At 41.0% G+C, this 16,241-nt stretch overlaps 1 protein-coding gene across 2 annotated transcripts in view; it reads right to left on the bottom strand.

Moving 5' to 3' along the window:
* Positions 1-10,195: 10,195 nt before the first annotated feature.
* Positions 10,196-16,241, bottom strand: part of LOC125452745 (cAMP-specific 3',5'-cyclic phosphodiesterase 7B-like) — a 151,683-nt gene continuing 145,637 nt past the window's right edge. For both annotated transcript variants that reach the window (XM_048531503.2, XM_048531504.2), the window contains exon 13: positions 10,196-12,492. In XM_048531503.2, the coding sequence (XP_048387460.1) occupies positions 12,284-12,492 (209 nt within the window). In that variant the 3' untranslated portion in view covers positions 10,196-12,283. The remainder of the gene's footprint in view (positions 12,493-16,241) is intronic.

Genomic DNA, 16,241 nt, shown 5'->3' with positions numbered 1-16,241 from the left:
AAAGCAGACGGGTGGGGATGGAAAAATGTCTTTTGTGGTGTCGGATTGTAGATGTCGGAAGTGTCGGAGGATGATGCGTTGTATCCGGAGGTTGGTAGGGTGGTGTGTGAGAACGAGGGGGATCCTCTTTGGGCGGTTGTGGCAGGGGCGGGGTGTGAGGGATGTGTTGCGGGAAATACGGGAGACGCGGTCAAGGGCGTTCTCGATGACTGTGGGGGGAAAGTTGCGGTCCTTAAAGAACTTGGACATCTGGGATGTGCGGGAGTGGAATGTCTTATCATGGGAGCAGATGCGGCGGAGGAATTGGGAATAGGGGATGGAATTTTTGCAGGAGGGTGGGTGGGAGGAGGTGTATTCTAGGTAGCTGCGGGAGTTGGTGGGCTTGAAATGGACATCGGTTACAAGCTGGTTGCCTGAGATGTAGACTGAGAGGTCCAGGAAGGTGAGGGATGTGCTGGAGATGGCCCAGGTGAACTGAAGGTTGGGGTGGAAGGTGTTGGTGAAGTGAATTGCCAACATAGTGGTTGCTTGTGTACACCAACAGGGAAGTGTTACGGAAGTTCCATAAGAGAAAGAGCGATCTGAATGGTTGCAAAAAGTTGAGGATTTGAATTTATTTAAACTACCAGTTCTAGGGTTCGCATCATCCAGGGCGCATATTCTGCTCCTTTTTGGTTTTCTTGGTACCTGCACTTCTAACCTGCTGCAACCAAGGTAAAAGTTTTCCTCTGAAGAGGGAAAGTCAAGGACTGGGAGAGACCACAAGTCAAAAGTTTGAACATGAGGAAATACCACACACCGGAGAGAGGATATCACAGCTGTTGCAGATACCATCTCATTTTTGCTGCACAGAATTGAAGATTGCAACAGGTGACACCAGCAGAATTTTAAAAAAAATTCACTCATGGGTTATGGGCGTTGTTGGCTGCCCACAGCATATTTTGCCTGTCTCTAGTTGCTCTTGAGAAGGTAGCAGTGAGCAACCGCCTTGACCCACTGCAGCCCATCTACTTTTGTAGGTCTACCTAAAGTTCTTTATGGAAGGAATTAGGATTAAAATACGTAAAATAGTGTTCTGGCATTCTGTGTAGTGAGTAATGTTTATGCCTTTGCCCTGTGCTGGCATCTAGTGGAAATAGAAGTATGGTGAGCTGTCGGTTGATTAAGGATTCGTAAACAGTTCCTGTCAAGCCGTCAGTATGAATGTTACAACAGTTAATGATTGGTGTGATGAAATATTCAAATATACTTTAGAAATGTGTTAAAGTATTTCAGAAGCGCATATTAATAACTCAAGACTGAAAGGGGAAAAACAAACTTTTAAAAATGTTGTTTATTCTTCTGGGGCTGAGACATGGCTCTGAAACAGTGTAAGTGGAGCACTAGTGCCATCTGTATGTTAAGATCCCAGCTGATGATGATACTGGACAAGTCCGATCCCAGACTGAAATCTGGCTTGATAGACCTTGTTCTGATTTTAATTAAGTGATCTCTTACTGAAACATTTAACACACAATGCTTTTGATTTTGCTTTAACATTAAAACAGAAATTAATGAACGAAAGAAATGAAGATAAAATACAATAAGCCAAACTGTGTAATGCATTCAAAGATTTTCCAAGATATTAAAATTATAAACCCAGTAATTTAAAACAGTCCTCCTTTTTAATAATCAAGCTACTTCAGTGGATGTGAGCCTAGCCTGGTTACACTTTTTTTTTTCCCTGATGATAAGACAACCTACCCATCCCAGTGGTTCACATTTCAAATCTAGTGACCCTTGTTCAGAGACACGACTCAACATTTAACTCTTTTCTCCTGGCTAAGCTTCCCGATCTGCTGAATTTCTCCAGTAACTTCCATTTTTATTTCATTTTCTATTTCCAGCATCTCTAGATCCTTGTTTGGTTCTGGGTATGAGTCCAGTAAATTTGCTCTGAAATGCCTCCACCACGCTTACATTTTTCCTGAAATACTGTGCACAGCACTCTCCAGATGAGGCCTCATTCATGCCCTGTGAAACTAAAGCATAACCTACACACTTTCGTATCCAGTTTGCCTTCTGATAAATGATAACATTCCATTAGCTTTAATTACTTGTTGTGCCTTCATGTTAACCTTCTCAATTCACAGGTGAGGATATTGAGACCCCTTTGCATCTCAAAGCTGTGCAGTCTGTGTATCCTTTGTTTATTCATCCAGACAAAATGGATAATTTCACATTCTCCACATCATATTAATTTGCCACCTTTGTGCTTACTTATTCAATTTGTCTATGCCTGTCTGTGGCCCCCGTGTCCTCCTCACAAGTTATTGATCTACCTATCTTTGTCAATGGTTTTCCAGCTAAGTTTGTTTTCTTTTGCACAAACCTTGAATTATATACATGGCAGGGACTTCCAGAACCAGATATCAATGCTGTGAACCGTTTCAGCTGCCAATCCATATGTGGGGACCTTCATGGCTGTTCATATGCAGCTTTTAGTGAAACTTTGGTCATCACTATTTTCAATCTTTATGGTTTCAAATGTATAAATTAAATTTCAGAAGAATATCTGCTTGCAAATATGGATGAGCTAAGAGATCAACTTTATTCTCTGACCCAATATGCTGGATTCAATGGCAAACATTCCTTGCATGACCTTACATTGTCAGCTTTGCTTTAGATGCAGGCAATGCATCAAAGCTCTTAGTAAGTTGCATTGAAAGCAATGAAAGAACTTTGATTCGTTTAAGAGTTTTGCATTCAGAACTAACCAGTAAACAAAGTGTTTGATTCTTTTGACTTTATTTTTGATAAGTATTTGTCGTGTGTTGGGGCTCATTCCGGAGATTAGGAGGGCCGTTTTGTTGATAGATCCTTAATGCATTGGGCACAAATGGAAAAACGCATTATAATGCAATCACACAATGTATTTCCTTCATACAATGTTAGCATTCCTAGACATGAGGAAGGGTCTGTAATTCTCTCATGCTCAGTGCTCACGGAGAGTTGGGATTTAAAAAATAATTACAGGACTGATTTGAACAACAAATTTTTGCAAGAGTAAACTGAAGCAGCTTGTTTTCTTCCTCAAAGCATTGTGAAAGTACAAATATCTTGGCAAGGATTTACGATAAAGTTCATAAATTTGGACATGGGCCACAGACAGGCATAGACAGATTGAATAAGTAGGCACAAAGGTGGCAAATTAATATAATGTGGGGAATGTGAAATTATCCATTTTGGCTGGATGAATAAACAACCTCACCTATTAATGTCTAGGACCTGTTAAAGTTGGAAATGATATAGTTTCAATTGCTTTTTCCCCAGGATTTAATCTTGATTAGGAATACAAATACAGTGTTGGGATATTTACTAAGTATCAGGTCTGATACTCCTTCCCAGAATTGCTAGCAAACTTCTGAATTGTCTTGGATAGTTGTGAGACTAATTGTAGATTCCAAACATAAATATCATGCCAGTTTCTTGAAGTGCATTTTCTCAGATTCCCTGAAGTACAAACAGCTGTAAGGATTGAATGTGGGAACTTCTTGATTTGCAAGACACCTTCAAAACTAGGTCATGTACCTGCTGAGACTTTGAGAGACTGGATTTTTGTTTAATGAATGGTTATTTGTAAAGTTCTAATGAGAGCTCCTTGTGTGCAAAGTATTTTAAAGGACAAATGAACACAATCTTTTCAGCTTGTATAATTTTCTGGTTTAACATTAACAGGTTTTCTTTTGTAACAACTAATCTTAACCATTTTCCAAACTGGCCCTTTCTGATGTTCTCGGACCAATTTGGGTTAAGATTATCTGAGAACCTAACCTTCACAAAGTGCCAAAGCAACTGTTGCTTTCAGATCTCCAAGTGACTACATTTTGATCCATTTCTGCCTACAGATATGTTCCAAAGTGTGTCACTAAACACTTATTGTGTGAAGGACTGTATTTTACCATAAGTGAATGTGTCGCTGTATCTTGCATCCAGCAATGATAGTTGCTTTTATGAGGGGTTTCTTAGATTGTAGAATTTGGCAGGTCGTTTCAAAACATTTTTCTTCTGTGGACCATGATGATCAAGTGAAATATTTCAGAAGTGGTCCTTCTCTCCGAGGTCATCATCACAAAGTAGGCAAGTGAGGTGAGTGGTAGAAGCTGGAAGCATAATCAGTATGCATGACATAAATGTTTGATAGACAAGGCACTCAACGGTTATAGACAGTGGATGAGAGTGGAGTTAAAATCATAATCTGACCAGCAATGATCTTGTTGAATAGTGAAGCAGCCGCAAAGGGCTGAATGGCCTTCTACTTAGACCTACAATCCGATATTTATGTTATGTTCTCCTTGTCAGCTTCCCACTTTGTATCTTCCCTCAACCTAAGCTCAAGCAAAATTCACGAAAAAGCAAGAAATGTATTAAGGAATCAAATGTGGAGTAGGATGTAGCTTTGCATTCATTATCATTTGTTAAGATCAACTGACAAGAAAGTTGATCCTGTTTAGGTAAATTTATTTGTTTACAGCTTTTTAAAAAAAACTTGCAATTTAATATGTGGCCGCTAGAGTGTGATCATTGATTGAGTTGAAAGATACCTGATGGCGAAGCCTGCAGAAGCTGTTTTCGATGAAGATGAAAGTGTGTTCATTGTGCCTACTATTTTTACATTATGCATTACAAATTACAATACTATGAATTGAGAAATGTCTACAATTTGGGAGGATAATGCATCTAAATGATTTAGCGTGACGTTGTCGTTTGCTTAGTATCTGGACTGACCTCTTTCCATCATCTCTGACCTTTTGGAAGTGAATTCAGGAACCTGTTTGTGGCATGAAATGTTTGTTCTATGACTAAGTATTTCATAAATCTTATATTAATTTCATAGTTAGAATTATACTTTTAGGTCGGAAGGTGTTCAGCGCTTACTTACCTATTTCAAAAGGATTCCTTTAACTCTTGAAACATTTTAGGGCATCACGAAATACTCTAGAGCGTGCAACAGTAAAATATGTAAAGGCAAATAAAAGGCAAAAAGATGCACTTAGTTTTTGGATGCAAAGCTGAATCAAAACAATAGCTCCAGAAAACTGCCTTGTTTACAAACCCCACAAACTGTAGATACATTGATAAGCATGACCCTTTTGACTCCAACACAGAATGAACAATTGATTATAAACTTTATTACTGTCTCTGAAAATACATTATAGAGCTTTGTAAAATGCTTTGACCTGCTCGAGATTAAATGTCAGTAATGCAGTTTATAAAGCAGTCAGTCTACTTAAACTGTTTGTTTGTTTAAAAAAACTCAAACTCATTTTTAGACCACCGCTCCTGATTTTTAAGAGTCAGGCATTCTAAGAACTCCCGGTAGTCATTTGTAGGAACGGCATAGATTACAATAGCACAGAAGGAAGCCGTCAGCCTCAGAATATTTGCTGGCGTTCGTAGTCCTTGTGAATTTCCTCTCATCATATTCGTTTCCTCGAGCACTTAAAATCTGTACCACAAAAACTACACTAAATCTGTATTAGTCCCACCTTCCTGTACTAGCTCCATAAGCCTTTAATTTTATGACGTTTCCATCACCTCATCCAATACTTTTAAAACTACCCTCCCAGGAAGTGCATTCCAGACCACTACCACACTGAGAAGTGGGGGGGGGGGGGGGGGGGTGGTGGGTGGTGAAGTTTTATTCATGCCCCCTCGAAACCTCCTGCCTTTCACTTTTTAAAAGAGTGCTTTCTATCCAGCCTGCCCATGTCCCTCATGTACTGTATACATTTCTATCAGGCTCCCCGCTCAACCTCTGTGCTCCAAAGAAACCAACCTGAATTTATTCAACCTGTGTTCATAGTTAGAGTGCTCCAACCCAGGCAACAAGCTGATGAATCTCATTTATATTCCTTCCAGTGCAATCCCGACTTTCTATAATACAGACAGCAGAACTGGACGCAGTACTCCAGCTGTGCCCTAACCAAAGTCCTGTAAAGCTCCAACATAACCAACCTACTGTTACAATCTATGCTTCAACTGATAGAGCCTTGTCTAATTTAGTTTTGAAAGCATCAATGTTATTTGCCTCAATCACTTCCTCTGGCGAGTTGTAATCTCCGAGTAAAGAAATTTCCCAAATGGATTTATTAATAACTATATCTTAATTGGAAAGTCACTAGTTTTTGAATCTTGCATATGTGAGAACATTCTTTTTGTACATTTGTTCACTAACCTAGTCATAATTTTAAAGAACTTTTTTAGGTCAATTTCACTTTTTCTCCCCATGACACAATGATTCTACAACTTTCGCTGACAATTAATCGCTACATTCTGATACCATCCTTGTAAATCTTTTTTAAGAACTTTTTAAAAAGGCGTATGTGAAGTTCAATGTGGGAAAATTCAAAGCTTTTCATTTTGGAAGGGAAAATAACAATATTACTTAAATGGAGGAAAAAAAACAACTGCAGAAAGCTGTCGGGGTGGGGCAGAAGGGTCTTGGGGGTTACTTGTGCATCAAAGACAGAGAGCAAGTAACAGGTAATCAGGAGCGCTAATAGAATGTTGACCCTTATTTCAAGCAGGTTGGAGTATAAGAGATGGGAAGTCTTACTGCAAATGCATTAAGATGCTGAGGTCAAAAATCACATGATACCAGTTTATAGTCCAACAGATTTATTTGAAAACACAGGCTTTTGGACTATCGCTCCTTCTTTAGGTGTAAGCAAGACTCCAAAAGCTTGTGGTTTTCAAATAAACCTGTCAGACTATAAGCTGGTGTCGTGTTTTTTTGACCTTGTCAGCCCCAGTCAAACACTAGCACCTCTGCATCGTGTTTGATGTGCTAAGACTACATCTTAAGTACTGTGAGCAGTTTCGGTCCCCTTTTAAGGAAAGATACCATTTTCTTGGAAGCACTCCAGAGAAGGTTCACTAGGATAACAAAGTGTGGAGCTGGATGAACACAGCAGGCCAAGCAGCATCTCAGGAGCACAAAAGCTGACGTTTCGGGCCTAGACCCTTCATCAGAGAGGGGGATGGGGTGAGGGTTCTGGAATAAATAGGGAGAGAGGGGGAGGCGGACCGAAGATGGATACAGGAGAAGATAGGTGGGGAGGGGATAGGTCAGTCCAGGGAGGATGGACAGGTCAAGGAGGCGGGATGGGGTTCCAACGCATCATCCTCCGACACTTCCGCCATCTACGATCTGATCCCACCACCCAAGACATTTTTCCATCCCCACCCTTGTCTGCCTTCCGGAGAGACCACTCTCTCCATGGCTCCCTTGTCCACTCCACACTCTCCTCCGACCCCACCACACCTGGCACATTCCCCTGCAACAGCAGAAAGTGCTACACTTGCCCCCACACCTCCTCCCTCACCCCCATCCCAGGCCCCAAGATGACTTTCCATATTAAGCAGATGTTCACCTGCACATCTGCCAACGTAGTATACTGTAGTGGGGGAGGGGGAGATTTTGAAGCTTGTGAAGTCCACATTGATACCATTGGGCCGCAGGGTTCCCAAGCGGAATATGAGTTGCTGTTTCTGCAACCTTCGGATGGCATCATTGTGGCACTGCAGGAGGCCCATGATGGACATGTCATCTAAGGAACAGGAGGTGCAGTTGTTTATTGCGGACCGATACTGTATCCTCTGTACCCGGTGTGTCTTCCTCTACATTGGGGAAACCAAACGGAGGCTTGGGGACCGCTTTGCAGAACACCTCCGCTCGGTTCGCAATAAACAACTGCACCTCCCAGTCGTGAACCATTTCAACTGCCCCCTCCCATTCCTTAGATGACATGTCCATCATGGACCTCCTGCTGTGCCACAATGATGCCACCGGAAGGTTGCAGGAACAGCAACTCCTATTCCACTTCGGAACCGTGCAGCCCAATGGTATCAATGTGGACTTCAAAAGCTTCAAAATCTCCCCCTACCTCCCCACTGCATCCCAAAACCAACCCAACTCATCCCTGCTTCCCTAACCTGTTCTTCCTCTCACCTATCCCCTCCTCCCACCTCTAGCTGCACTTCCATTTCCTACCTACTAATCTCACCCCGCCTCCTTGACCTGTCCGTCTGTCCTCCCCAGACTGACCTATCCCCTCCCCACCTATACACTCCTCTCCACCTATCTTCTCCTCTACCCATCTTTGGTCCGCCTCCCCCTCTCTCCCTATTTATTTCAGAACCCTCTCCCTATCTCCCTCTCTGATGAAGAGTCTAGGCCTGAAACGTCAGCTTTTGTGCTCCTGAGATGCTGCTTGGCCTGCTGTGTTCTTCCAGCTTCACACTTTGTTATCTTATATTAGCAAACCAAACCTTGTGATTAACTAGAGAGACAAAAAAATACTGCAGATGCTGGAATCTAAGGTAGACAAACAGGAAGCTGGAAGAACACCAAACTAGGCAGTATCTAGAGGGAAGATGTCAATGTTTTGGGTATTACCCTTCTTCAGACTTAAGTGATTGACTGTAGTGCTCCCTGCCCTGGACTGACTTGCTGTGATAGTCCTGGACAGGCTATGGCCCCATCCCAGACTAATCTGTCAGCATGTAATCTTTGTGTCACTTGCATTTGATCTTGATGGCTGACCATGGCTCAATCCCATGACTTCCAAGGGCATAAACCCTTAACTTGTGTAGAATGAAACCCCTATGACTTTTCCCTGGATTGACCTGGCAGGACAGCTCTCTCTAGTTCATTTCTTGGACTGTTCTGTCAACAACACTCTGATTTTGATGTAATTCCTGGAGAGCTTGCTCTTGGCCTTGAAGACAATCCTTATAGATATGTATGAATTTTGACTGTCCCAGAACACACAAGGACCTACCTGAAGCACATTAGTCCTGGTTGTCTCAGTTCTAAAGTAGTTGCTTGAAGCTTTTAGTGGCTGATTTGGGATGAGACTAAGCACGATGATGTTGTGAGGTTGGTGCTTTGCTGATACTGGGCTGTGTGGGGGTAGGGTCCAAAATGAGCCTGGCCATTGACCACAGATGTTCCATGTGCTGAAGAAGTGGTTCCATGTGAACTGAAGCTAGATGGTTCCACAGACTGCAATGGGCTCTGATCAAAGACATCAGGTACCTTCTCTGGTCTACTAGTTAAATGTTTATACTGCTCCAGAGGTACATGATAACATGTCTGAACAGGTTGATTTAAAAATATCCAATAACTAACTCTCTCTAAGATAGTAAGAACTGCCTATGCTGGCGTTGGAGATAACAGTCTGGAGCTGGAGGAACACAGCAGGCCAGGCAGCATCAGAGAAGCAGGAAATCTGACATTTTGGGTCAGGACCGTTCTTCAGAAATTTCTGAATTTGGCATTTCTGAAGAAGGATCCCGACCCGAAACATCAGCTTTCCTGCTCCTGTGATGCTGCCTGGCCTGCTGTGTTCCTCCAGCTCCAGACTGTGTTATCGATAACTAACTCTCCCCATTTGCCATTCCTTCACGTCAGGCTGAGGTTGAGAGCTCCAAGTTCTTCTAAGGAACTCTTTTTCCAAGCAAATTTTACTTGGTGAACGTAAAAATTCTCTTAGTTGATATTAATACTCTCGTCACAAAAACTTTCAAATTTTAAGTTGAAATACGACTGAGCACATAAGCTGACAAAAATGAAATGTTAAATGTTTAGCCTATACTTACTTTGAAATGTTAAGTCAAAACAGATGTGTTGAGTTGTCTTAAGTTCATTAACTAAGTTTGTGACAACTCATCCTTTGCAATGCAGGTTACATCTTCAGCAGCAACAATACAGTACTTACTATATTTGGGAGCTTCAAATTTGTTAGTTTTTCCTCTACTCAATTTTAAAGATATTTAAGTTGCCTTTAATTCCTGCAATTTAGGAAAAAAAAACTATTTCTCACAAACAAAGCCACCAATATCTGAACCAATGTCATTTCTCATGCATGCAACGGACATATACATGTCCAGAAAGGTTGACCCTAGAATCTATGGTAAAGCAATTGGCATTTGAATTTTTTTTTCAGCTGTGTTAGTATTTCTAGCTTTGCAATGGATAAATTCATTTAGAACATTTGGGCACTCTTAAGCGATGAAATTTTAATCAACACAGTCAGCTAAAATGTACCACTCTACCAGCTAAACATGGTTTCACCATTACACAACTTTATGTATGTTACCCTTCTGAAATTTGTAAATCAAAATCAGTCAGTCCAGTTAGATAAACATATCGCTTTGTTTGCATATTTATCTTTTTCATAAATGGAAAACACAAGTGACATTTACAAAAATCTTCTAATTATGATTAGTTGCAGTCCAAAATATTGAGAACTGAAAGTACAGCACTCTTCTTGTTTAAAATTTAGTTTTTAGAAATAACAATAATAACTCTTGGCAACACTGCATAGCAGTCACAGCAAATTTCACAACATATCACAAATTTTCAGCATTAGACAAAGTTTACATTTAAAATGGTGCTATCATACAGCTGTAAGGCTTGTTTACATAGGTTACAGGAATGTAAGAACCTAACTTCCAAATCAAAATATTGCCTTTTATACATTAATTAAGTTTAGGTGTACACAATTCTGTAATAGTGATCATTTTAGTTACTTACACATGTTGTAAGGTACATTCTTGTTGTGTAAATTAAATCCATGACTATGTATAAACAGGAATGGGTTATTTACTCCGCAAACCTGTTCCATGATTTAATTAGATCTTTGCTGATCTATACCTCAACTTCAACTTCATTTACCCACATTTGAACAGAGAGGCAAATAACAAGCCTGTTTTTTTTCTTTCATTAATAAAACAAAACAGCCTGTATTACAAAGCATTTCAAAAAGTGTTTTGGGTAAGATATTCTTTTGCTGTCAATAGAATAATAAATACATTTTCAACCTCTGGAGCATGACAACATGATGTTCAGGTTTGATCTGTTCATTTATGATTTTTAAGCAGAAAAGTACATTTTTAAAAAAAAGCAGTTACTTTCATAGACCTTAAATTGATAAGCAGGGGCTTCAGTAAAATGACAAACCTGTACAAAATTGTCAAATGTTTTCAAATTTGATGACCTTGTTATGCAATAGTGGGATTAAAAAAAACTCTATAGTTGCCTCAGTAAACAATTAAAAATAAATGAAAACATGGAATGTTTGTGAAGTTTTGATGCTTTTGTTAAGGACTGTAACTTGAACAATAGAAATGAAACAGCGTGCTGTAATTAATAACAACAAATAGGAGTTTAGTACAAAGGATGTTTGTGCTTAATTATCAAAACAGTGTAAGTATAGCAATGGGTGCAATGTTAAGGCTTTTAGGAACATACCAGTGTATTACAACTAAAACAGCTATTTACATTTGTTCTATGATTCTAATTTTTGGCTTCATTAAATACCAATGGTATTTATTTTTCACAGTGTAATATTTTTTGAACACAGAATTCTAATTGTACCGATCTTTTGTTGTTTATCATTTCTACTAAGTATTTGTGGAAAAAAAAGGGACTGAGACAGAGACAGAACAAAAAATGGAATTGTGTGTCTTCTAACTGATCATATTTACATCTCTGCATCTTAATTTTATTTATAATTATACATGAAAAATTCTATATGTACTCAGTAGGTATGCAATCCAGTTCTGAATGCCACAAATGCTTTCTGATGCAAAAGGTACAAAAATGAAAAAGTTTCGTAGTCATTCCAAAAAGAAAGTCTTATTCTCAGTGCACACTCAAAACCTGATGGATTCTGAGCTCAGTCGAAGCTGGTTTTAGCAATGGTTTATTATGGTGCAGCCCAGCTGCAGAGCAGTTGAATATTATGTTCTTCAGCATTTGTCAGTTGTAGCAAAAGCCACCTTGCTGAATGAGTCTTCTAACTGCACCACAATGAAGTAAAGCTGACTTTCTTTCAGTAACTCTTCTGCCTCCATTCAGTATCATTTTCAGTCCACATTATCCTCCACTCAGCAGTATAACCTTAAGTGCCATTGAACATGATGCATGATAATGTGGACTGTGAATCCTGCTACTGTAATTCAAATATCAAGTATTTTGTTTTTATTAATCAAAAGTTATTGGAGGGTTGCTGAGGTAATATGCAGCACACATTTTCAAAACTGAAGACAGATCTTGGAACAGACAATCACTCTTAATTGGATAAAGTTGGTCTCTTCCTTTTTTTTTCTCTGGAGAATTTGTTCTCAGTCCCTTGAGGATGTTCTCATGTCATTTAAAAGTAAATTTTGAAAACAGAAAAGGTGTGTGAAGAATACATGGCATTATTTGACTGGACCATCTAACTGGATTAGATTATTGATGTTCAACTTCTTCACAAATTCTCTTTTTGTCTTCATTCACTTGGGCTGAGTTGTCCTCACTGTTGTGTTGTTTAAGGAGCAGTCCCCTCCACCTTGCTTTGTTTTTGCACAGATGACTCATCATTGTTATGGTCAAAGGAGTGTTTTCAGTAAAACGCGACCATTCCACAAACAGAGGCTCAACAATGTAACTCATAAAGCCTAAAATAAGGAAAAATAAGGCAATTATATTTTATTATAATGGAAGTGTAGCAATTAAAAGGTTACTCAAAATAATAAAAAGTGCTTGCTGTTTCACCTACAATATAATGAATCATTAACATGTTATCATAATTGGTAACAAAATTTACTATTGAAATAAGCAAAAACAGAAATTGCTGGCAAAACTCAGTAGCTCTGGCAGCATCTGTGGGGTGAATGCAGAGTCAACATTCTGAGTCCAGTGACTCTTCATTACTGTTCCAATCAAAGCTCAAAACCAGATGAGATCTTAAACTGTCACTCATTGACAAAATATCTGCTCATAAAATGTCCTGCAATTAGATATCTTATTGGTTGTCAGCAAACCACAAGGTAGAAACAATTTTGATGAAAACATGGGAAGCATAGTTAGTAATTTTGTGCATGACACTAAAATTGGTGACGTAGTATACAGTGAAGAAGGTTATCTAAGAGTTCAATGGGCCGAGAAGTGACAGATGGATTTTAAATTAAATAAATACAAAGTGTTGCATTTTGGTAAGACAAATAAGGACAGGACTTAGCAGCTAATGGTAAGGCCATGGGGAGTACTGTTGAACAGAGAAACCTAAGGGTTTACTTACGTAGCTCCTTGGAAGTTAAGAAGGTATCTGGCATGTTTTCCTTCATTGCACAGACCATTGAGTATAGGAGTTGGGATGTCATGTTATGGTTGTATGGAATGTTGGTGATGCCACTTTTGGTGTACTGTGTACAGTTCTCATCTGCCTGCTATAGGAAGGGCATTATTAAATTGAAAAGGGTGCAGAGAAGATTTACAAGCATGTTTCTGGGACTGGAGACTTTTAGTAATTAGGAGAGGCTGGAAAGGCTGGGACTTCTTTCACTGGAAATTACAAGGTTAGGGGGTGACCTTATAGAGATTTGTAAAATCATGATGAACATAGATAAGGTGAACAGCAAAGGTCGTCTCCCTGAAGTGGAGGAGCTCAAAACTAGAGGTTCATACATGGAATGAACTGCCAGAGGAATGAACTGCAAACACAGTTACAATATTTAAAAGACATTTGGACAGGTACATGAATAGGAAGGGTTTAGAGGGAATATGGGCCAAATGCTGGCAAATGAAACTAAGTCTAATTTGGGAAAACTAGTTGGCATGGAGATGTTGGACCAAAGGGTCTGTTTCTGTGCTGTATATCTCTGAGATTGTAAATAACTTTAACTAGCTTATTCAGAAATGAAATGACGGACCTCTGCAGAGGTAGGACTCCAATTCAGGCTGCCTAGCTCAGAGGTAGGGACACTACCACTGTGTTATAAGAGCCCTGTAAATATATACACTATGCCTCTTCACCGTGGCAGCCTAATTATAACTAGGTTAGAGAAATGTAAAATGACTAAACTACATGTAATTCTTTTATGCAGTGCACATATTATTTCAGTTTCTTAATTTCTTGATAATCCATTTCAAAATCAAATAAGTAATTGAAAGACTCAGATCTTTCCCTTTCAAAAGAAGAATGAGGTGAAATTGTTCAGTCACTCATTGTATTTAATATTTCTTTAACATTGTGTGCAGGGCAGCATTGTAAGGTGATGTTCCCTTTTTGCAGATGGTATTGAGTTGTTGACGGACTCACTTTGGAATCAAATGCACTCTAATTATAATCTTGAATGAAGAGTTTGTGATTGAGGGGATACCTCAAATGAGGATTCTGGTGTTGCATGAGAAGAAGTTTAAAAAATTCTGATTGAAGAAAATAGGAGGCATGAATTCCAATTCATACAAATATCTAGGTTTCCTCATGAACATCGACTGCAGCCTTAAATAGAGTCTTTCAAGATTGTTATGAGAAGAAGGCAGAGACGACTTTAGTCTCTTCTAGAGATAGTAGGAACTGCAGATGCTGGAGAATCTGAGATAACAAGGTGTGAAGCTGGATGAACACAACAGGCCCAGCAGCATCAGAGGAGCAGGAAGGCTGATGTTTTGGGGTTAGACCCTTCTTCAGAAATGGGGGAGTGGAAGGGGATGCTGAAATAAATAGGGAGAAAGGGGAAGTGGATAGTACATGGATAGAGGAGAAGATAGGTGGAGAGGAGACAGACAGGTCAAAGAGGCAGGGATGGATCCAGTAAAGGTGAGTGTAGGTGGGGAGTTATGTCAGTCTAGGGAGGATGGACAGGTCAAGGGGGCCGGATGAGGTTAGTAGGTAGGAGATGGAGGTGGTGTTGAGGTGGGAGGAGGGGATAGGTGGGAGGAAGGACAGTTTAGGGAGGTAGGCACGAACTGGGCTGGTTTTGGGATGAAGTGGGGGAAGGGGAGATTTTGAAGCTGGTGAAGTCCACATGGATACCATTGGGCTGCAGGGTTCCCAAGTGGAATATGAGTTGCTGTTCCTGCAACCTTCGGGTGGCATCATTGTGGCACTGCAGGAGGCCAAGGGTGGACATGCCGTCTGAGGAAAGGGAGGGGGAGTTGAAATGGTTTGCAACTGGGAGGTGCAGTTGTTTATTGCAAACCGAGTGTAGGTGTTCGCAAAGCAGTCCCCAAGCCTACGCCTGGTTTCCCTGATGTACAGGAGGTCACAACAGGTACAGCAGATGCAGTATACCACATAAGCAGATGTGCAGGTGAACATCTGCTTGATGTGGAAAGTCTTCTTGGGGCCTGGGATGGGGGTGAGGGAGGAGGTGTAGGGGCAGGTGTAGCACTTCCTGTGGTTGCAGGGGAAGGTGCTGGGTGTGGTGGGGCTGGAGGGGAGTGTGGAGCGGACAAGGGAGTCATGGAGAGAGTGGTCCCTCCGGAAAGCAGACAAGGGTGGGGAGAGAAAAGGGTAGTGGGGTCATATTTCAGATGGCGGAAGTGTCAGAGGATGATGCATTGGATCCGGAAGTTGGTGGAGTGGTATGAGAGAATGAAGGGGATTCTGTTTTGGTTGTTATTGCGAGGAGGGAGTGTGAGGGATGAGGTGCGGGAAATGTGGGAGACACGGTCGAGGGCGTTCTTGACCACTGAGCAGGGGGATGTTGTGGTTCTTGAAAAATGAGGACATCTGGGATGTATGGGAGTGGAAGGTCTCATCCTGGGAGCAGATGCAGGGGAGACGAAGGAATTGAGAATAAGGGATGGCATCTTTGCAGGAAGGTGGGTGGGAGGAGGTGTATTCAGATAGCTATGGAAGTCAGTGGGCTTGAAATGGATATTGGTTTCTAGGTGGTTGCCAGGGATGGAAACAGAGAGGTCCAGGATGGAGAGAGATGTATCAGAGATGGTCCAGGTGAACTTAAGGTTGGGCTGAAAGATATTGATGAAGTGGATGAACTGTTCGAGCTCCTCGTGGGAGCATGAGGTGGTGCCGATACAGTCATCAATGTAACTGAGGAAGAGGTGGGGTTTGGGGCCTGTGTAGGTACGGAAGAGGGACTGTTCCACGTAACCTACAAAGAGGCAGGCAAAGCTTGGGCCCATGCGGGTACCCACGGCCACCCCCTTTGTCTGTAGGAAGTGGGAGGAATCGAAAGAGAAGTTGTTGAGGGTGAGGACAAGTTTGGCTAAGCAGATGAGGGTGTCAATGGAGGGCGACTGGTCGGCCCTGCGGGACAGGAAGAAGCGGAGGGCAGGGCCTTTAGGCCATCTGCATGAGGAATGTAGGTGTATAGGGACTGGATGTCCATGGTAAAGTTGAGGTGTTGGGGACCAGGGAATCAGAAGTTCTGGAGGAGGTGGAGGGTGTGGGTGGTGT

Source organism: Stegostoma tigrinum, chromosome 4 (assembly GCF_030684315.1).
Source record: "Stegostoma tigrinum isolate sSteTig4 chromosome 4, sSteTig4.hap1, whole genome shotgun sequence".
NCBI lineage: Eukaryota > Metazoa > Chordata > Chondrichthyes > Orectolobiformes > Stegostomatidae > Stegostoma > Stegostoma tigrinum.
The sequence above is the reverse complement of the archived record's forward strand: the minus strand, read 5'-3'. Positions and strand labels throughout refer to the sequence as shown.